This window comes from Scyliorhinus canicula, chromosome 16 (genome assembly GCF_902713615.1).
Source record: "Scyliorhinus canicula chromosome 16, sScyCan1.1, whole genome shotgun sequence".
NCBI lineage: Eukaryota > Metazoa > Chordata > Chondrichthyes > Carcharhiniformes > Scyliorhinidae > Scyliorhinus > Scyliorhinus canicula.
This window is the reverse complement of record NC_052161.1, coordinates 53,123,280-53,144,534: the sequence shown is the minus strand read 5'-3', so window position 1 is coordinate 53,144,534 and position 21,255 is coordinate 53,123,280. Positions and strand designations below refer to the sequence as shown.

The 21,255-nt window shown below is 49.4% G+C and overlaps 1 protein-coding gene across 9 annotated transcripts in view; it reads left to right on the top strand.

Moving 5' to 3' along the window:
• The window catches only part of LOC119951075 (coiled-coil and C2 domain-containing protein 2A-like), a 610,180-nt gene that overhangs the window by 375,635 nt on the left and 213,290 nt on the right, over nucleotides 1–21,255 (top strand). For all 9 annotated transcript variants that reach the window (XM_038774117.1, XM_038774121.1, XM_038774113.1 and 6 more), the window contains 3 exons: nucleotides 5,154–5,248; nucleotides 13,250–13,417; nucleotides 18,908–18,995. In XM_038774117.1, the coding sequence (XP_038630045.1) occupies nucleotides 5,154–5,248; nucleotides 13,250–13,417; nucleotides 18,908–18,995 (351 nt within the window). The remainder of the gene's footprint in view (nucleotides 1–5,153; nucleotides 5,249–13,249; nucleotides 13,418–18,907; nucleotides 18,996–21,255) is intronic.

Below are 21,255 nucleotides of genomic sequence, written 5' to 3'. Positions count from 1 at the left end.
TCCAACGAGTACAGACCCAGAGTCCTCAAACGTTCCTCATACGACAAGTGCTTCATTCCAGGGATCATTCTTCTGAACCTCCTCTGCACCCTTTCCAAGGCCAGCACATCCTTCCTTAGACATGGGGCCCAAAACTGCTCACAATACTCCAAATGGGGTCTGACCAGAGCCTTGTACAGCCTTAGAAGTACATCCCTGGTCTTGTATTCGAGCCCTCTTGAATGCTAACATTGGATTTGTCTTCTTAACTGCTGACTGAACCTGCACATTAACCTTAAGAGAATCATGAACAAGGACTCCCAAGTTCATAGATTTTACACTGCAGAAGGAGGCCATTCGGCCCATCGAGTCTGCACCTGCTCTTGGAAAGAGCCCCACACCTCCACCCTAACCCCATAACCCAGTAACCCCACTCAACACTAAGGGCAATTTTGGACACTAAGGGCAATTTAGCATGGCCAATCCATCTAACCTGCACATCTTTGGACTGTGAGAGGAAACCGGAGCACCCGGAGGAAACCGACGCACACACGGGGAGAACGTGCAGACTCCGCACAGACAGTGACCCAAGCCGGGAATCGAACCTGGGACCCTGGAGCTGTGAAGCATTTGTGCTAACCACTATGCTACCATGCTGCCCTAAATGCTGTTCCTTTGTGCTTCTGCTTTCGGAAGCATTTCCCCATTTCAAAATAGTCTATGCCTCGATTCCTCCTTCCAAAGTGCATAACCTCACACTTTTCCACATTGTATTTCATTTGCTACTTCATTGCCCACTCTCCTAGCTTGTCCAAGTCCTGCTGCAGCCCCCTTGCTTCCTCAATACTACCTATCTCTCTACAGATCTTTGTATCATCTGCAAACTTAGCAACAGTGCCTTCAGTACCTTCCAGATCATTAGTGTATATTGTAAAAAGTTGTGGTCCCAGCACAGATCCCTGAGGCACACCACTAGTCACTGGCTGCCATCCTGAAAAAGACCCCTTTATCCCCACTCTTGGCCTTCTGCCAGTCAGCGAAGCCTCTATCCATGCCAGGATCTTACCCTTAACACCATGGGCTTTTAACTTATTTAACAGTGTCCTATGCGGCACCTTGCCAAAGGCCTTCTGGAAATCTAAATAAATTACGTCCACTGATTCTCCTTTGTCTAACTTGGTTGTTACCTCCTCAAGAACTCTAACAGATTTGTCAGACACGACCTCCCTTTACCCAACACCTGGGCTGCATGCATCGGAACGTCAAACAGTGTCGTTGTTTGTGTTTGCCCCCCCCCCCAGCATAAGGCTGCGCACAACCGCCGTGAGCGAGAGAAGATCGGAGAGGGTCTACCAGACCTGCGGCCCCTCACTGAGCCCGAGCACTGATGGGGAGAGCAACCCCCAAACACCAGCCCGCTGCCCGAGACTCAGGAGAGCCCAGAGCTCGGGTCGGAGGAGTACACAGACTTTCCGTCACAGCTGTCTCCAACACCCTCCACCATCTCAGAGACTATCATATCGGTTGGGCACATTAGTGAGGAGGCTGCTGGGAGACTATTTGGTAAGCATCACACATCGCATCCGGTACATCGGGTGGAGGTAGGAGCAACCGAGAGGTCGGACGGTTAAAGGGCAGGCCGGCCGTAGGAACCAGTGCCGTCCTGACGGGTCCCGGGCTCCTGGAACATCCAGTCCCAGCCACAGTGCAGGTGCAGTCAGAGACTCAGGGACTACAAGAGGGGATGACGGCCGGTTTCCAACACCTGCAGATGCAGGTGGAGAGTCCATCCATGAGCAGGAGCAGGGGATGGTGCCGGTCATGTGTGCCATCCAGGCCAACACCGCATGGGTGGCATCTGCAGTGGAGGCAATGGGGCCGACGGTGTCGGATATAGGTCAGAGCGTGCAAGACCTGGGGCATTCCGTGCAGGTGGGGGCCGAGGCTCAGGACAGGGCTGCCCTCTCACAGGCAGCCATGTGCCAGAGCCACCTGGACATTGCAGCAGTGCTCCTCAGAGTGGCCCAGTCACGACACACCATGGCTGAGAATGGCGGCGGCATTGCCCAGTGCGCCAACGGAGAGCTTGTCGCAGGGCAGGAGCTACAGCAGGCCGCATCCACTCCTCCTCTACCGTCTGGGGAAATAACCTAGGCGTACTGTTAGGGCCCATAAGGCCAGAAAGTTAGATACCAGTTAAGTTGGCATGCGTGCAGGACACAGTTGTTTTATAGGGGCTAGGGCACAGACTGTGTATATATTCCTCCACAATAAACATCTGTTAACACCGTTCAATCTTGCCTCGGTACTCTGTCTGATAGGTGTGGGGTTGGGTTGGTCAGTGCTGGCCGGGGAGAGTGGGGGTGTGGGATGAGTGCAGGCCCTGTGGGTGGACTGTGCTCCCCACCCTCCTCCCTCCATCCTCCCCAGCCCCGACCGTCCCCATCACCCCCACGCCAGGGATTCAACGGGTCCGTGTGATGGAATGGCCAGCTCGCATGCAGGGATCACCCAGGTGGAAGGTGCTACTGTCAGAGTCAGATGTTGTCATATGATGTGGAGCACCGGAGCACATCGCAGAGCGGATTGTCATCATCCTCGATCCCATGGACCAGACCCGCTGTCACTGCCAATCCAGTGCCCCCAATTTGTCGCGCCGCAGGTATGTGTCATGGAGCGGGTGTGCATGCGGGTGGTCTGGTGGTGTGGGAGGTGAGGAAGTCTGTGATGGTGATGTCCATGCCCATGGCCAGCAACCCCCTCCCCCCCTAGTCGGTGAAACGTGTCGCGATGAGGGCATTCCATGCTCGCTGGCCTGGCGATGGCTTTGTGCAGCCTCCCGTGCCTGCCCAGGCCCCATGTCCCACTCATTTTCCCTCTCCTTCGCATCCTCCTCATCAGGCGAGGTCTGCCCTTGCTCCTCATCCTCCTCCTTCTCCAGCACATCACCCCTCTGCTGGGCTATATTGTGGAGGCCGCAGCAGTATAGAGGCCTGTTATCCGCAGGTTCCCGTAGGACGATGTGCATGCCATCGATCATCCCCTGGACCCGGAGCATCCCGGCAGTAGCAGTGAACCTCATGGCCCAGGCATCCTAGTGGGTGCATTCCACATGGAACTGAACGTACTGGTCCGACTGGGCATATGCGGGCTCCGTGACGGTGCGGATGTCTCCGATGTCAGAGAGATTCCAGAAAGCGCAATCGTCACCTTGACAGTCACCGGGAGCGGGTGTCCCTGTGCTCATCCGCAGTCTCCGTCTATATGCCCGGTCCGTCAGATCCTCGAATGACATGTGGTTGTGGTACGCACGGGGCCTCATCTGGTGCCTCCTAGGCACCTCCTCCTTCTCGGCCTGTTGGGCGCTGGCTCTCCTGCCTGTGCACCTGCCACCGGCCCCTCTGCAGCCCGCTCCTCTGCTGAAGCTTCCCCTACCTCTCTGAGTGGCCTACGCTCACGCTGCTGCAGGGCATTTCTCAGGGCTGCGGCCATCACCACAGTGGCCAGCACCGCAGGTTGGTGTCCGAATGCCATTCTCTGCAGAGGTTGAAAGGCTAGCATGGCGCATACTCCCGTGCCCATCCAGGTACCCCAGTTGGATGCGGGCTCCATCCACGCATGCCCCCCCTCACCCCCACACCCCGACCCCATCGGTGCCCCGGTCTTGGCGCCCATCCCTGCTGACAGGGGTACTGTTTGCTTGCACTGCCTTTACTGGGGGTTGCTGTGGGTGGTGCCCTGGGTTGGTCCCCTGGTGGGTGGCAGCCGGTTGGTTTGGTTGTTCGGGGGAGGGCTGCAGTCACTCCACGCCATTTCCTACCTTCTCTCTTTCTCTCGCACAGTAGCTGGGGCGCCATTTTCACAATTTTTGTAACCACAAGTGAACGACGCTCTCGGGAAATCGGCCCATCAGAGGCGCTGAATCGTGGAGGCCCCGGAGCATCGGGTGTCAGGCCCACTAATGATATGCCTACTGTACCTTTAGCCCGGGCATTTACGCCATTTACGCCATTTTTGGGGTGCTGCAGCATACCGATTTGGTGTCAAAATGGTGCCCACCGCGATTTCTGCGTCGGAAGCTATTCTCCGCACAATTGCGTTTCGCGATTTCGGCGTCGGCAAATGGAGAATTCCGTCCACTATGTCCGCCTTCAGACTTCTGAGGTGTGTGAGCACAGGCGACCATTTAACTGGCCCATTCAACCTTCGCATATTTCACGTGACCAGCCTGGTCGGGGGGCTCCCCACCATTCTCTCCTGCTGATCAGACGAACCCCTTCTTAGGTCAGCCCTGTGCGTCCTTCCAGGCCCACCTTCGGATGTCAACTGCCATCTCTCCTTTCCCAACTGCGTCACACCAACCACATCCATGTCAGCAGCCCTCCCCCCCAGCCCCCAAACAAAAATCAAGCATCCCCTCCCAAGCCTTCCTCCTGGCAACCGCCAATTTCCCTTCCATTAACTAGCCCGCCCAGCTAGTATTGTGGCCACCGTCCATGGCCTCTAGCCTCCCCATTCCTTTCCTATCCAACTCCCGTCTTCCCAACCACCAAAGAAGAACAAAAACACACTCACCATTGCCGCTCCCCTGTTGAAACCCACTTCAAAATACCCACCACAGATATTTCACCATACACACAAAGTTTCTCGCCAAAGCTCAGTGTCCTCACACTCCTCCGAGTCCACGGTCTCTCATAAAGTCCATCGCCTCCTCCGGCGAGTCAAAATAAAACTCCTGCTTCTGATGAGTCGCCCACAAGCGGGCAGGGTACAGAACCCCAAACTTCACTCAGTTCTTGAATAGAGCAGCCTTTACCCGGTTGCATCTTCTCAATTCAGATGACATTCTTGTAAATATTAAAATAAACAAATACCATCAAAAGACAGTAATTTATTAAAAAATATATCAATTTTGAAATTATTACTATTAATCTGAATTCATAGTATTAAAGAGTTAAGGAGAAAATATCAGCAATGTATGCACTGAATTCAGATTCAGAATTCTTTCAGTTTTGAAATCGAGTGAACAATTTGAACAAAATCTAAAGGCCATAGTTTTTTAATTAATCCAGAAATTAAGGTAATTGGAAATATTTAGATTGCTTTTCACGTCAATGAAAATAGTTCCAAAATAATAGTTTTTATAAATAATTATATGACATGTTATTTGGAAGGTGAAAGCCGCTGTGTTGAAAACAATTTTGAGGGTCAAGCATGCTTATACAGTCGCAGATATCGTTGTTGAATGTGAAGAAATTAGTACCATAAGGTGAGATATTTACTGAACAGTGAAACGAAAAAATAAATAATTTTAGTTTAATTTATTTAAGTTGATAGCCTAAAAATAAATTGATCGTTGACCTGGAGATGCCAGCTAAGAGCAGGGAATGATTGCTGTGCAGTAGTTGGCAAATGCAAGCCCCACCTGGTCTTGGGCCTAGGACCTCATCTATGTGGGGCTGGTAAGCCACATCTATAAAATGGGCACACCCTGCCAATATCTGGTAGCGGTGATTTACATTTCTGGTCACTGCATCGCTGACAGTGGCCTTCAGTTAACCTAGAAACGCGATCCAAGTGTGACCATGCAAGGGAGGGAAGTGATTGAGCGGACAGTAAATATTGGGCACGATCTACCAGTGTCCTACCAAAATTGGAGTGGGACACAGTCGGTAGATGCTAGGAGAGGCCTCCCCGGGCTTCCTGAAGGCCGAAACGCCTTGCGAGAGCTAACCAGATCACACGGCCCACTTAACCATGCTGGTGGATCTAATAGTCTCCCAACATTTACTTGCCTCCCCAGGGAGATCCCAGCTGGGTGCTGTTTATTACTGGTTCACCCAAATGTGGATCAATCAGAATGGAACCTGGTGTGTCTCCCAGGCAATTGGAGGCCCTTGGGTAGTCAAGGACAAGGCAATGTGGCACCCTGGCACTGTCAGACTGACAGGGGCACTGCCAAGGGTCAGGACCTGGGGGGGGGGGGGGCATGACCATGAAAGGAGGGATGATGGGGGCATGAAGGGTGGGATGTAAAAGAATGGATATGAAGAGGCCTCTGGAAGGTTGGGGGAGGTGAAGGGTGGGGTCCGAAAGTGGGCTTTGTGAATGCCTGTAAAGTGGGGGCCCTCAGCAACCCAATAGCCGGTGTCCTCACTGATGTGACCATCAATTCACACGGGACAGAGAGTTGAAGTGAACAGTGGCTTTAATCGACTAGAACAGTGCCTGTCTGCGACTGCTGTGCAAATGAGAGCCGCCTACAGGGCAGCTGCTCTTTATACATCCCCTTAAGGGGCGCTCCGCCCAGGGACGGAGCCAGGGGCGGAGCGCACAAAGGCACCAACATGATACAATCAGTGTAGTACAGTACAATGGTCCAAAGATGGAACCCACATGGGCAACAGCGTGATACAATGTAATGCAGTGGTGAATGGTTACTGTAATACGTTCACCACGTTCACCTTCTGGTAAAAAATTGAAGTCCGGTGGGGGTGAAGGGCTCACAGATTCAGTTTGTCCGGTGCACTGATCATGCGCTGCGATCGCCGGAGCTCTGATTTCGCAGCGGGCACGGGTGTCGAACTCGTCGGTGCGGGCACAGGCGTGGACTCCGGGAGCGTGTCTTCAGGAGCTTCATTCCTGCGGGTCGGCGAAGGGGGGAAGGAGTATAGGAGGGGTGTGGAGGCCATGTAGGGGCGGGGCACTGTTCTGTGTAGGTTGGGGGGGGGTAGGTTGGGGTGACGGTAGGGGATCCTGCGGGTGCCAGGTCCCGGAGGGAGACCGTATCCTGTTGGCTGTCTGGGTGCTCTACGTATGCGTACTGTGGGTTGGTGTGAAGGAGCTGGACCCTCTCATCCAGGGGGTCGGACTTATGGCTCCTTACGTGTTTGCAGAGTAGGACGGGCCCTGGTGTCTTCAGCCAGGACAGAAGCGAGACCCCGGAGGTGGATTTCCTAGGGAAAACAAACAGGCGGTCATGAGGGGTCTCGTTCGTGGCTGTGCAAAGGAGGGACCTAATGGAGTGGAGCGTGTCGGGGAGGACCTCCTGCCAGTGGGAAACTGGGAGATTCCTAGACCGCAGGGCCAGGAGGACGGCCTTCCATACCGTCGCGTTCTCTCTCTCCACCTGTCCGTTTCCTTGGGGGTTGTAACTGGTCGTCCTGCTCGAGGCGATGCCCTTACTGAGCAGGTACTGACGCAGTTCGTTGTTCATAAACAAGGAGCCCTGGTCACTGTGGACATAAGTGGGGAAACCAACAAGGTGAAGATACTATGTAGGGCCTTACTAACGGTGGTTGCGGTCATGTCGGGGCAGGGGATTGCAAAGGGGAAGCGGGAGAACTCGTCAACGCCGTAGAGGAAATGCGTGTTGTGGTTGGTAGAGGGGAGGGGCCCTTTGAAGTCGATACTGAGGCGCTCAAAGGGCCATGATGCCTTCACCAGGTGGGCCTTATCCGGTCGATAGAAGTGCGGCTTACACTCCGCGCAGATTTGGCAGTCCCTGGTCATGGCTCTGACCTCCTCGGTAAAGTCGGGCAGGTTGTGGGCCTTGATGTAATGGAGAAGCCGGGTAACCCCCGGGTGGCAGAGGGCATCGTGGATGGCCCGGAGTCGGTCACCTTGCACACTGGTGCATGTGCCGCGGGACAGGGCATCTGGGGGCTCGTTGAGCATCCCAGGACGATACACAACATTGTAATTATAGGTGGAGAGTTCGATCCTCCACGTCAAGATCTTATCGTTCTTGATCTTGCCCCACTGTGCATTGTCCGTTAGTCGGTGACAAGGGTAAACCTCCTACCAGCGAAATACTGCCTCCAGTGCTGTACAGCTTCCACGATGGCTTGGGATTCTTTTTTGACTGAGGAGTGTTGAATTTCGGAGGTGTTGAGGGTATGGGAAAAAAATGCTACTGGCCTGCCCGCCTGATTGAGGGTGGCGGTGAGGGTGACATCTGATGTGTCGCTCTCCACCTGGAAGGGGACGGACTCGTCCACTGCACGCATCGTGGCCTTGGCAATATCTGCCTCAATGCGGCTGAAGGCCTGGCCCTCAGCCGCCAGTGGGAAGATGGTAGCTTTGATCAGTGGATGGGCTTTGTCTGCATAGTTGGGGAACCACTGGGCGTAAAGGAAAAGAACCTGAGGCACCTTTTCATGGCCTTGGGGCAGTGGGGAAGAGGGAGTTGCAGGAGGGGGGCGCATACAGTTGGGGTCGGGCCCTAGAACTCCATTTTCCACGACATAGCGAGGATGGCTATTCTGGTTGTGCGGAAAACGCATTTCTCCTTGTTATAAGTGAGGTTGAGGGCTTGGGCGGTTTGGAGAAATTTCTGTTGGTTGGCGTCGTGGTCCTGCTGGTTGTGGCCACAGATGCTGACGTTGTCCAGGTACGGAAATGGGGCCCGCAGCCCATACTGGTCCACCATTCAGTCCTTTGTTCTATGGAAGACCGAGACCCCGTTGGTGACGCCGAAAGGGACTTGGATGAAGTGGAAGATGCGGCCGTCTGCCTCAAAGGCCGTGTAGTGGTGGTCCTCCTGGCGGATTGGGAGCTGGTGGTAAGCGGACTTCAGATCCACCGTGGAGAAGACTCGGTAGCGTGCGATCTGATTACACATGTCCGCTATCCAGGGGAGGGGGTACGCATCGAGGTGCGTGTACCGGTTTGTGGTTTGCTGTAGTCTACAACCATCCGGTTCTTTTCCCCAGTCCTGATGACCACCACCTGAGCTCTCCAGGAGCTATTGCTGGCCTCGATGATCCTTTCCCGCAAGAGTCGCTGGACCTCGGACCTGATAAAAGTCATGTCCTGGATACTGTATCGCCTGCTTCTGGTGGCGACTGGTTTACAGCTGGCGGTGAGATTTGCGAAAAGCAGGGGAGGGTCGACCTTCAGGGTCGCGAGGCTACATACGGTGAGAGGGGGTAGTGGCCCGCCAAAATTCAGGGTCAGGCTCCTGAGCTTGCACTGGAAATCCAGTCCCAACAGGAGAGGAGCGCAGAGATCGGGGAGGACAGTTTAAAATTGGCATACTCAGGCGGCGTGTATTGCGAGGTTCGCGACTGTGTACCCCTGGATCTGCACTGAGTGCGATCTGGAAGCGAGGGAGATTGTTTGAAGTGTGGGGGAGATTTGGAGTGAACAGCGCCTTACCATGTATGGGTGAATGAAGCTCTCCGTGCTCCCGGAGTCAAACAGGCAAGGCGTTTCATGTCCATTGACCAGGACGGTCATCATGGAGTTCCGGAGGTGTTTTGGGCGTCACTGGTCGAGGGTGACCGTGCCGATTTGCGGGTAGGCAGCATGGTCAGAGGTAATGGGGTGGTCCCAAGATGGCTGCCCCCTTCCGTCGCACGTGTCGGCGGCGTTGCAGATGGCCGGCAAAATGGGGGCCCCCATCGGTCACACGCGTTGGGAGGCGAGGAAGATGGTGTCCAAGATGGCGGCCCCCATGAGTTGCACATGGCGGGCCGTGTGAGAGACAGCAGCCAAGGTGGCGGCCCCCGTGAGTTGCACGCGTTGTGCAGAGTTGAAGATAGCTGCTTCCACGGACAACATGAGACAGCTGACGCATCCGGAGGGGGTGGAGCCGGGAGGCACGCAGCCACACTGCGGGGTCTGCGGGCCTGTGAGTCCGAGAGTCGGGCCTGTGATTTGGAGGATTTGGACCTGACCAGGCAAACTTTGGCAAAGTGTCCTTTCTTGCCACAGTCACTGCAGTTCACGTTCCGAGCCAGGCAGCGCTGCCTGCAGTGCTGGTGCTGGCCGCAGAAATAGCAGGGTAGCTCTCCGGGTTGGGCGGGCAGCCGCACGGCACAGGCCTAGGGTACTCTCTGGTCGGAGGTCCATGTGGGGGTCGCATAATCCAACGGGAAAGAGTTGAGGCTTTGGAAAGCTACTTCTAGGGAGGTGGCTAGTTTTACCGTCTCTTCTAGGTCGAGTGCGTCCTTCTCGAGCAGGCACTATCTGACGTAGTTGGACCGGACTCCAGCCATGTAGGCATCCCGGACGGTGAGTTCCATATGTTGGGAGGTCGTAACGGCGTGGTAGTTGCAGCTTCGCGTGAGGACTTTGAGGTTGCGTATGTACTCCTCCAGCGATTCCCCGGGGCATTGGTGGCGAGTGGTGAGGAGATACCACGCGTACACTTTGTTCACCGGCCTCACGTATAGGCGTTTCAGCATCGCGAGGGCGTCTGCGTATGTGGTCGCTTCCTCGATTTGTATGGAGATTCGATGGCTCACCCGGGCGTGGAGGAGGCTCAGCTTCTGTTTGTCGGTGATGGTGGGTGAGGAGTAGGCGGCGAGGTAGGCCTCAAAACATCGGAGCCAGTGTGAAAAAACCCCATTGGCTTCCGCGGCCTGTGGGTCAAGTTCCAGTCAGTCAGGTTTGAGGGCTGCTTCCATAGCGATGTTGTAGTTGATTAACTTAATGCAATCATCAATTCACACAAGACAGAGAGTTGAAGTGAACAATGGCTTTAATCAACTAGAACTGTGCCTGCCTGCGACTGCTCTACAAATGAAATGAAATGAAATTAATGAAATGAAAATCGCTTACTGTCACAAGTTGGCTTCAAATGACGTTACTGTGAAAAGCCCCTAGTCGCCACATTCCGGCGCCTGTTCAGGGAGGCTGGTATGGGAATTGAACAGTGTTGCTGGCCTGCCTTGGTCTGCTTTAAAAGCCAGCTATTTAGCCCTGTGCGAAGAGAGCCGCCTACAGGGCAGCTGCTCTTTATACCTCCCCTCAAGGGGGCGGAGCCAGTGACGGAGCCCACAAGGGCACCAACATGATACAATCAGTGTAGTAAAGTACAATGGTCCATAGGTGGAGCCCACATGGGCAACAGCGTGATACAATGTAGTACAGGAGCGAATGGTTACTATAGTATGTTCACCACACTTACTTGGGGGGGGGGAAATCCCACCAGGCCAGGGAGGGTCCCAGAGGAGGAGGCCGGCAACTGTCAAAATTGGTGCCAAGCCACCTGTGCAGCCTGGTAGAGGTTGTTGATCTTCTTACAGCACTCAGTGCCAGTCCTCCTGGTGACACTCCCCGAGCTATTGGCCGCTGCTACTACCCCCAGGTGCCACTGGCTGCCCTGTGGCTGATCCTCCGAACCCCTCGGGGGAACAAGGTATTCAGGTTTGATCTTGACCACGTCCAACATTCTGGCCAGGTGGGCATCACCGAACCGTGGGGCTGGTCTTCTCGGTGGCATGTCTGCATGCTCTCTAGGGTTTGCTCTGCAGGATCAGTTTAAGTGATGCTCTCCCTTGTTAGCGGGGAGCTGGCGGGTGCGGTCCCAGTGAATGAGGCAGCGGGACCATCATTTACAGCATGAGCCAGTGGGGTCTCGTTAAGTGGTCCAATTAACGTTTACCGGTGAGGGCCTTGCCGGACTGAGTATTGGTAAGCTCGCGGCAGTTCCCGCCCGTTACCACATTTAGAAACTTTTCCATTAAATGAACCCTTAGAAACTTTTCGGTTAGATCGCACCCATTGTGCGCCAGCAGCACTGGGTTTTACCTCCAAGCTCCACATTTATTTAAACAATTAAGAAATACGTTTTTAATGATAGCATGCAATGGTCTCTTTTAGGATCGCTGATTAGGCCATGTGAGGAGCAACTTTTCGTGGAAGTTCAGGGATATCCATTTTTCCAATTTTCCAATGAGTGTCTCAGACAGGTGTTATGCCTGTATTTGTATGTGCAAATAACCCTGGATGTCTCATTTTCTGCCTTCAGCAGTGATGGATAGTTCATTTCCCACACATGAGTATATATGCTTGATCTACCCTGTTGGATGCTTGATGCCTAATTTGAACATATGAACAGCCATGCTGTATTTGCATTTCTGGCCAATGTTCTATATCTTATCATCTTTTCACATGTTTTTAGCTAAAGCACTTAAGAGTTTAATTTGTTCTCAGAATTACACATTCATTAATTGCACATTTTCCACGGTAAATTAAGAAGATTATATTAATGAAATAGGCATAAGTACAAGCATTTGAACATACAAATTAGGAGCAGGGGTAGGCCACTTGGCACTTTGAACCTGCTACGCTATTTAATAAGATCACAGCTGCTGATTGTAACCCCAACTACACACTCCTGCCTACCCCTGATAACCTTTTGCCCCCTTGCTTATCAATAACCTTTCTACCTTTGCTTTAAAAATATTCAAAGAGTCTGCCTCCACCATCTTTTGAGGAATGGAGTTCCAAAAATTCACGAACCTTTGAAAGATAAACATTTCCCTCATCTCTGTCTTAAATGAGCGACGTCTTAGTTTTAAACAGTGACCTCTATTTTTAGATTCTCCTTCAAGAGGAAACATCCATTCTAATCCGCCCTTGTCAAGTCCCCTTAGGATCTTTTATGTTTCAATCAAGTTGCCTCTTACACTTCTAAACTCCAGCAGATACAAGCCTAACGTATCCAGTCTTTACCATTAAGATAACCTTCCCATTCCAGGTAGTAGTCTAGTAAAACTTTCTCTGAACTGTTTCCAACACATTTACATCCCTCCTTAAATAAGCAAACTAATACTGTCCAAAAATGGTTAATTAAAGGGTTTATAAAATTCTTAAGAAATAATTTAATTTTGAAGATTTCTCCAGATATAGTTTAATTTGTATAAATATACTAACTTTATTTGTCTAATGCAAACTTTAACTCAGGAGAAGAATCCAAATTTCTTTGGGGGTGAGAGAAGCTAAAAATCCATGGGCCCTTCCAGAGCACTCTCAGGCCCTGGCCTCATGTCCGGGATTCAGTTTCGCTTTTTAAAGTTCCATCCACTCCTTTGTTCAACATTTTATTTATATAATGTGGCACTATTCTGGTATAATTTTATTGTGCTGAGCACATGGATTGGAGGACATAATGCTCTCATTATCATTTTGTTTTGATAGCTTTTTGCATATATTTTGAATGACCCTGGAGTGGAACACTGGACACGCAGTGGAAATTGGGAGATCATTGCAGGAGGTTCGATCAAATCATATCCATAAACAATTTTCCATCCTAAACAATTTTCATCTCTTCTCACCACGTATTGCCAAAATTCTGTGCAGAATTACATTGTTATATCTGAGACTAAAAATAGGTTCCACTAATAATTTAGATATGTTGTAAACTAAAAGCTAAAGATGAAAATAAAATTGTACTGTGTTCACGTTTACTTGTTGGAATTGAATGTTATCAACACCAAATGTCTAAACTTATTACCATGTATTATTTCTTGTGTTAAAGCCAAGTAAGTCTTGCCTTCCTAAACTTGATTGCACCTCGAAAAACATTGAGACCACTGCGTAAGGAGAGAAAAAAAATACCTGCACAGACATTGACTGATGGAGGCATCAAGCTGCTTATTAACATAATAGGAGCATATAACATTCCAATGAGGAAATGTTTTACCAGGTAAGAAGTATCCCACCACAAAAGTTCAGGAAATTAAATTTGCTAAATCAAATAAATTGGAATAAAAAACGAGCATCAGGAATGGTGCCCATGAAACTGCATAAGAGAACTAGATTTGTTTTTATGTAAGGAAATCTGCTGTCCTTACACATTCTGGTCAACATGTGATTCCACATCCACAACATGTGGCTGACTCTTAACTACACTCTGATATGGCCTAGTAAACCATCCAGCTACATAAATTGCTACAAAAGCACTTAAAAATAATAAAATTGGACAAACCACTCAACATTGACTTAGACATAGGCCTCAACAAAGGCCTTCATTATTATTAACTCAAAATCCTGGAACTCCCTACCTAACAGCACTGAGGGTCTGCATACACCACACAGACTGTAGTGGTACAAGATGTCAGCTCCACCTTCTCAGGGGCAGTTAGGTCAGGATGGGAAATAATTGTTGACCCTGCCAGGGATGCAAAATTCCATGGACAAATAAAAAAAATAAACAAAATATCCCCAAGGTTGATAAGATGTCATTCTTCACCCTAGCCTATGTACTGGTGTATTGTGTTGCTCAGTAATACCCCATGTGCTTATCACTAAATTTGAATTAGTAATTTTCTCCCATTTCTAAAAAATGCAGTTCCTACCACACCAAAGTGGTCATTCTATGGAAGCACCTTGAGAGTGAATGTTGGCAGAGTTTTGACCATGATGCGCATAATACCCAAATGTTTTTGCTCAGCAGAAGTCTTGAGGCATAGTGGGTAGTTTCTCGTCCTTGATCAAGAAGTCAGGAACATTTTGTATCCCACCACAGCTGGACCGGAAAACATGAGCATTTTTTAAAAAAACATGTGTAATAATCACCAAGAAGTGATCAGGAGTTGCGCCCCGAAAGCTAGTGATTTGAAACAAACCTGTTGGACTTTAACCTGGTGTTGTAAGACCAACACCGGCATCTCCACATCAATAATCACCAAGCCAGGCAAGTGATTCAGCAGTGGTTAAATGGAGATTGTGTCCTCTGGAAAATCTACAACCAGAGGACATGATCTTAGACTAGAGGGATGATCTTTTAAAAGAGATGAGGAGGAATCCTCAGCCACCTCAACCAGAGGGTGGTGAATCTGTGGAACTCTTTGCCGCAGAAGGCTGTGGAGGCCAAATCACCATGTGTCTTTAAGACAGAGATAGATAGGTTCTTGATTAATAAGGGCATCGAGGGTTATGGGGAGAAGGCAGGTGATTGGGGATGAGAAAAATATCAGCCATGAATGGCAGAGCAGACTCAATGGGCCGAGTGGCCTAATTCTGTTATTATATCTTATGGTCTTATGGAGCTCACCGAGACCTCCGCTGGAATTTGTCAAGGGAAGCCTTCAATAATGTGAGTAATTGATTGGGGTACACCACAGCTTCAGTCTGGGTTCCCTGCAAGACCCCACATGTGTCAATGTACTGTACCAAGGGCTAGACCAGTGTAGAAACAGTTGAGGAGTGCCCGTTGTTCGCATGGTAGGTTGAAGCCAGGTGTGGTCTGTGGGATCTGTGATGAAGAAGTGTTTTTTTAGTGATGGCATGTTGGTTCTATTCCTGCTGCCACATGCCCTCTGCTGTGATTGCTCGGTACGGTGTTCTTAGCCATGCAAGCTGGCAGGACGGGAGGCGAGCAGCAGGTGGATTAGTAAGGTTCTTCTGTATCAACAGGCTTAGATTGATGTAAACCGTCTCCAGGAGCTTCTTTGTTGCAATCTCCCTCCTTATGTGAGGGGGTAGGATATAGCTCTGGACTGGGAGCCAGGGGAGGGTTGAGTTGATCGGTGGGTACCCAAGGTGATACACATTGGTTGCGTAGAGATGGTATCGATAAGATTGGTGTAGAATGAGTGATATCATACTGGTGCACAGCACCCTGCAATTGAGCAAATGATGGTAAGAGCTGAGGTCCTTAAAGTTTGAGCATCTGTACCCCATGAAGAGCCAGCAAGAATCATAAGAGGTGATAAATCAACAAAAGATACCAACTGGCCCTAGAATTACTGAGGACAGAGGCAGATGAGGCTAGCAAGGAAGGGATTAAAAGGGGACATTTTGGGGAAAGAGGAGCTTTTGCTTCTTTTTTAAATAAATATTTTTATTCTCCTTTTTCACATTTTCTCCCAAATTTGCACCCACCAACAATACACAATAATCAGTAACGAATACAATGTCAATCCCATATCAAAACAACCATCCCATCTTCCCACCAAACCCCCAAACAGCAGCCTGCATGTTAACATAAACAAATAACAAAAAGGAATCAGGAATCACCCATAGTTACCATTAACACACACAGCCGCCCTCCCAAACCACCCCTAATGTTCGATGTAATCATACTATTGAAAGTACATAATGAATAATGCCCATGATTGTAGAACCCCTCCATCCTTCCCCTCAGTTCAAACTTAACCTTCTCAAAAGTTATGAATTCCAGCAGGTCCCCCTGCCACGTCAGGGCATAGGAGGGAGAGTTTGATCGCCATCCCAACAGGATCCAACTTTGGGTGATCAACGAGGCGAAGGCTACAACATCTGCCTCCTCAATCATTTCCAACCCTGGCTGGTCCGACACCCAAATATGGCCTCCCGGGGGTCCGGGTCCTGTTTCACGTGCACCGCTTTAGAGATTACCCTAAAAACTTCCTTCCAGTAATTCTCCAGCTTTGGACAGGACCAAAACATATGAATGTGGCTTGCGCCCCCCCCCCCCCCCCCCGCAAAGTTCACACACATCTTCTACCCTCTCAAAGAGCCGGCTCATCCTCGCCCTTGTGAGGTGTGCTCTATATACCACCTTCAGCTGTATCAGCCCCAACCCCGCACACGAGGTGGAGGCATTCACCCTCCAGAGCATCCTCTGCCAACACTTCCTCCCACTTTGCCTTGATCCCTTCCAGCGGTGCCTTCTCCTCTTCCAAAATAGCCCCGTAAACTGCCGACACTATCCCCTTCCCTCCCTGTCGTCAGCACCTCCTCCAGCAATGTGGAGGCCGGCTCTACCAGGAAGCTCTGTATCTCCTTTCTGGCAAGGTCTTGAACTTGCATGTATCTAAATATTTCCTCGTGCTCCAGCCAATAATTCGCTCCCAGCTCCTTCAATCCTGCAAACCGATCCCCAAGAAACAAATCTTTTAGTGTCCTAATTCCTTTCTCCTCCCATCTCTGAAAATTTCCATCCCACTTCCCTAGCTCAAATCTATGGTTCCCCTGATTCCAGGGAAAGGAACCCTTTGACTCTGCCCCAAACCCGAAGTGCTGGCAAAACTGCCTCAAAATTTTCAACGAAGCTAACACTACCTGACTCCATGAGTATTTTCCCAGGCCGTCGGGAGAGGCACTGTTGCTAGTGCCTTCAACCCCTACACAAGCTCTCCTCCATTCTAACCCACTGGGAATCAACCCATCTGACCGAGCTCGGCAGCATTGGAAAATAAACAGAAATCGCGGCAACACGCTCATTTTAACCGCCTGTAACCGACCCACCAGAGACAGAGGGAGACCATCCCACCTTGCCAGATCAGATTTCACACCCCCCCACCAAACTAGAAATGCTGTACCTACAGAGCTCCCCCCCCCCCCACAATCCCGAACAGCCTATATCCCCAGGTATCTAAAGTGAGTCCCTGCCCTATGGAATAGCCACCCCACCCCTGGCTGAGACACCACAAAATACTCACTCTTGTCCAGATTTAGTTTGTACCCCAAGAATGACCCAAACACCCGAAGCAGCTCCAATATTCCCCCCTATTGACACACCCGGTTCTGACACATACAACAAGTCATCGTCATATAAGGACACCCTATGCTCTATCCCCCCAGCACTATCCCTTTCTATACCCCAAAACTTCTTAAGGTGATGGCGAACGGCTTAATCGCGAGTGCAAACACCAGGTGGGAGATAGGACTTTCTCTATTTGTTATCAGTTGAGGCTCGAGTGACAGACCATCTGCTGCTCGCTTGTTTCATTGATTGTAAGGATCCAGACATTGATTCCACAAGGATGAGGATTGAGCTTTGTCCTGTAATTATTGTAAGAATTTTCCTCAACTGTGGCCAACTTGCAAAATCATGTGACCTGCAGCAACCATGGGCTGGATTCTCTGATTTTGAGGCTATATCCGGAGGAAGTGTCTAGTTTTGCAACAAAAAAATCGGCGAGGTCCAGCAACGATCCTCCGACTGGTGAGGGGTGAGCAGCCACGCCACGTAATACGCACGGCCTTCCCGATATAAATGCCTGGAGAATTGCTGGGTCCATGGTCGCGCATGCGCACGGCGACGTCCTGCAGTGGTCCAGCCCTACAACATGGCACTGTCCGTGCGGGAACCCGACCTGCCAGATAGTGCCCCTCTGGACACCCCCGGGCCATCCCCCACCAATCCCCCAACCTTCGCTGAAGCCCCCCCGCGGCCAGCAACATGGCTCCCCGCCCCAATCATGGCGGCACGCGACACAGTCCACAGCCGCTACGATGGGTTCACAAAAAGTGAGAGCACACGTCTCCCGCACCATCGTAAACTCGGCTCATCGGAGGCAGAGCATTGGGGCAGGGCCTTCAGGTAACGTCCTGAGGCGGTCCCAATTGCTTGCGGCGCACTCCTCGATGACGCTGTTTTGGAGGGGGTGGTGCATCTAAAAACAAGTGCTGGTCCCGATACGGTCGTAAGCAGGGATTGTCTGCCCGATCACCGATTACGATACCGGCGTCGGGCGATGGAGAATCCCGCCCTATGTCTTTGCTCTGGCAAAGCCCATTTTTAAATACGTAGAAAGTGAGGTTTAATTTAAAAAGGTTTATGACATCATTTATGTCTTATGACATCAATAAAGCCCTCTGATGAAACTGGGAAGCTATCCGGCAAAGTGTTTTTTCAACTCTCACTTGGCTTTTTTTATCACTTTGGAAGAGCAGATAATATTTTAAAAATTCACATCATGACACTTAAAGATGTTCTGCAGGAGCCTTAACATTTACTCCATCAGTTCAGGACAGCTGCACTGTGGGTTAAGGCTCTTGGCCCAGACAAAATTGGCTCAGTTTGAACCCAGCACTATTTGCAAATGGCCCTGCTGAGTTTGGGTTTTTGCCCTGTGTGAGTTACACCCCGCTCCTACCCTCTGCTGGGAAAAAATGCATTTGTAAAATTTAAACCTTTACATCCGAGTCCCACCCACCAATTTTAAAGATCCACAGAGTCCTCCTGACTCTGAAAACTCAGCCGTTTGTCACTGAGATAAATTTTCACAAAATATATAAGCTGTTTTAACTGGAAGATTTTTGATTTGTGCCATTGCAGTTAGCTCAGTTTATACACATACTGAGACATGTTCTGAGAATGGTGATAAAAAAGGGTTGTGATAAGTTATATTGTATGCTCTGTTCCTGAACATGTAAAATTTTAGACAAGAAAATCAAATATATTGTGGAATGGTTTCATTCTTAGGCCACATACTCTATTGTCCCCAGCATCTGGTATGTCCAGCAATGTACATTTCAGGAAACCTGAAGGCGAAGAGGATCCTTTTAGTCAGGTACAAAAACTCTGCTCTCAGTCAAGTGTTACATTGGCTTCCTTTTAAAATTACATCTAAAAGTTAAAAAAATAATATTAATGAATATTAATGGTATTAATAAATTAATAAAATTATACAATGCTTTTCAGATAATATAAGAAGATAAGAATATAAGAACATAAGAACTAGGAGCAGGAGTAGGCCATCTGGCCCCTCGAGCCAGCTCCGCCATTCAATTAGATCATGGCTGATCTTTTGTGGACTCAGCTCCACTTTCCGGCCCGAACACCATAACCCTTAATCCCTTTATTCTTCAAAAAACTATCTATCTTTACCTTAAAAACATGTAATGAAGGAGCCTCAACTGCTTCACTGGGCAAGGAATTCCATAGATTCACAACCCTTTGGGTGAAGAAGTTCCTCCTAAACTCAGTCCTAAATCTACTTCCCCTTATTTTGAGGCAATGTCCCCTAGTTCTGCTGTCACCCGCCAGTGGAAACAACCTGCTCGCATCTATCCTATCTATTCCCTTCATAATTTTAAATGTTTCTATAAGATCCCCCCTCATCCTTCTAAATTCCAATGAGTACAGTCCCAGTCTACTCAACCTCTCCTCATAATCCAACCCCTTCAGCTCTGGGATTAACCTAGTGAATCTCCTCTGCACACCCTCCAGCGCCAGTACGTCCTTTCTCAAGTAAGGAGACCAAAACTGAACACAATACTCCAGGTGTGGCCGCACTAACACCTTATACAATTGCAACATAACCTCCCTAGTCTTAAACTCCATCCCTCTAGCAATGAAGGACAAAATTCAATTTGCCTTCTTAATCACCTGTTGCACTTGTAAACCAACCTTCTGTGACTCATGCACTAGCACACCCAAGTTTCTCTGAACAGCGGCATGCTTTAATATTTTATCGTTTAAATAATAATCCCGTTTGCTGTTATTCCTACCAAAATGGATAACCTCACATTTGTCAACATTGTATTCCATCTGCCAGACCCGAGCCCATTCACTTAACCTATCCAAATCCCTCTGCAGACTTCCAGTATTCTCTGCACTTTTCGCTTTACCACTCATCTTAGTGTCATCCGCAAACTTGGACACATTGCCCTTGGTCCCCAACTCCAAATCATCTATGTAAATTGTGAACAATTGTGGGCCCAACACGGATCCCTGAGGGACACCACTAGCTACTGATTGCCAACCAGAGAAACACCCATTTATCCCAACTCTTTGCTTTCTATTAATTAACCAATCCTCTATCCATGCTACTACTTTACCCTTAATGCCATGCATCTTTATCTTATGCAGCAACCTTTTGTGTGGCACCTTGTCAAAGGCTTTCTGGAAATCCAGATATACCACATCCATCGGCTCCCCGTTATCTACTGCACTAGTAATGTCCTCAAAAAATTCCACTAAATTAGTTAGGCATGACCTGCCCTTTACGAACCCATGCTGCGTCTGCCCAATGGGACAATTTCTATCCAGATGCCTCACAATTTCTTCCCTGATGATAGATTCCAGCATCTTCCCTACTACCGAAGTTAAGCTCACTGGCCTATAATTTCCTGTTTTCTGCCTACCTCCTTTTTTAAACAGTGGCGTCACGTTTGCTAATTTCCAATCCACCGGGACCACCCCAGAGTCTAGTGAATTTCGGTAAATTATCACTAGTGCATCTGCAATTTCCCTAGCCATCTCTTTTAGCACTCTGGGATGCATTCCATCAGGGCCAGGAGACTTGTCTACCTTTAGCCCCATTAGCTTGCCCATCACTCCCTCCTTAGTGATAACAATCCTCTCAAGGTCCTCACCTGTCATAGCCTCATTTCTATCAGTCGCTGGCATGTTATTTGTGTCTTCCACTGTGAAGACCGACCCAAAAAACCTGTTCAGTTCCTCAGCCATTTCCTCATTTCCCATTATTAAAACTCCCTTCTCATCCTCTAAAGGACCAATATTTACCTTAGCCACTCTTTTTTGTCTTATATATTTGTAAAAACTTACTGTCTATTTTTATATTCTGAGCAAGTTTACTCTCATACTCTATCTTACTCTTCTTTATAGCTTTTTTAGTAGCTTTCTGTTGCCCTCTAAAGATTTCCCAGTCCTCTAATCTCCCAGCAATCTTTGCCACTTTATATGCTTTTTCCTTCAATTTGATACTCTCCCTTATTTCCTTAGATATCCACGGTCGATTTTCCCTCTTTCTTCCGTCCTTCCTTTTTGTTGGTATAAACCTTTGCTAAGCACTGTGAAAAATCGCT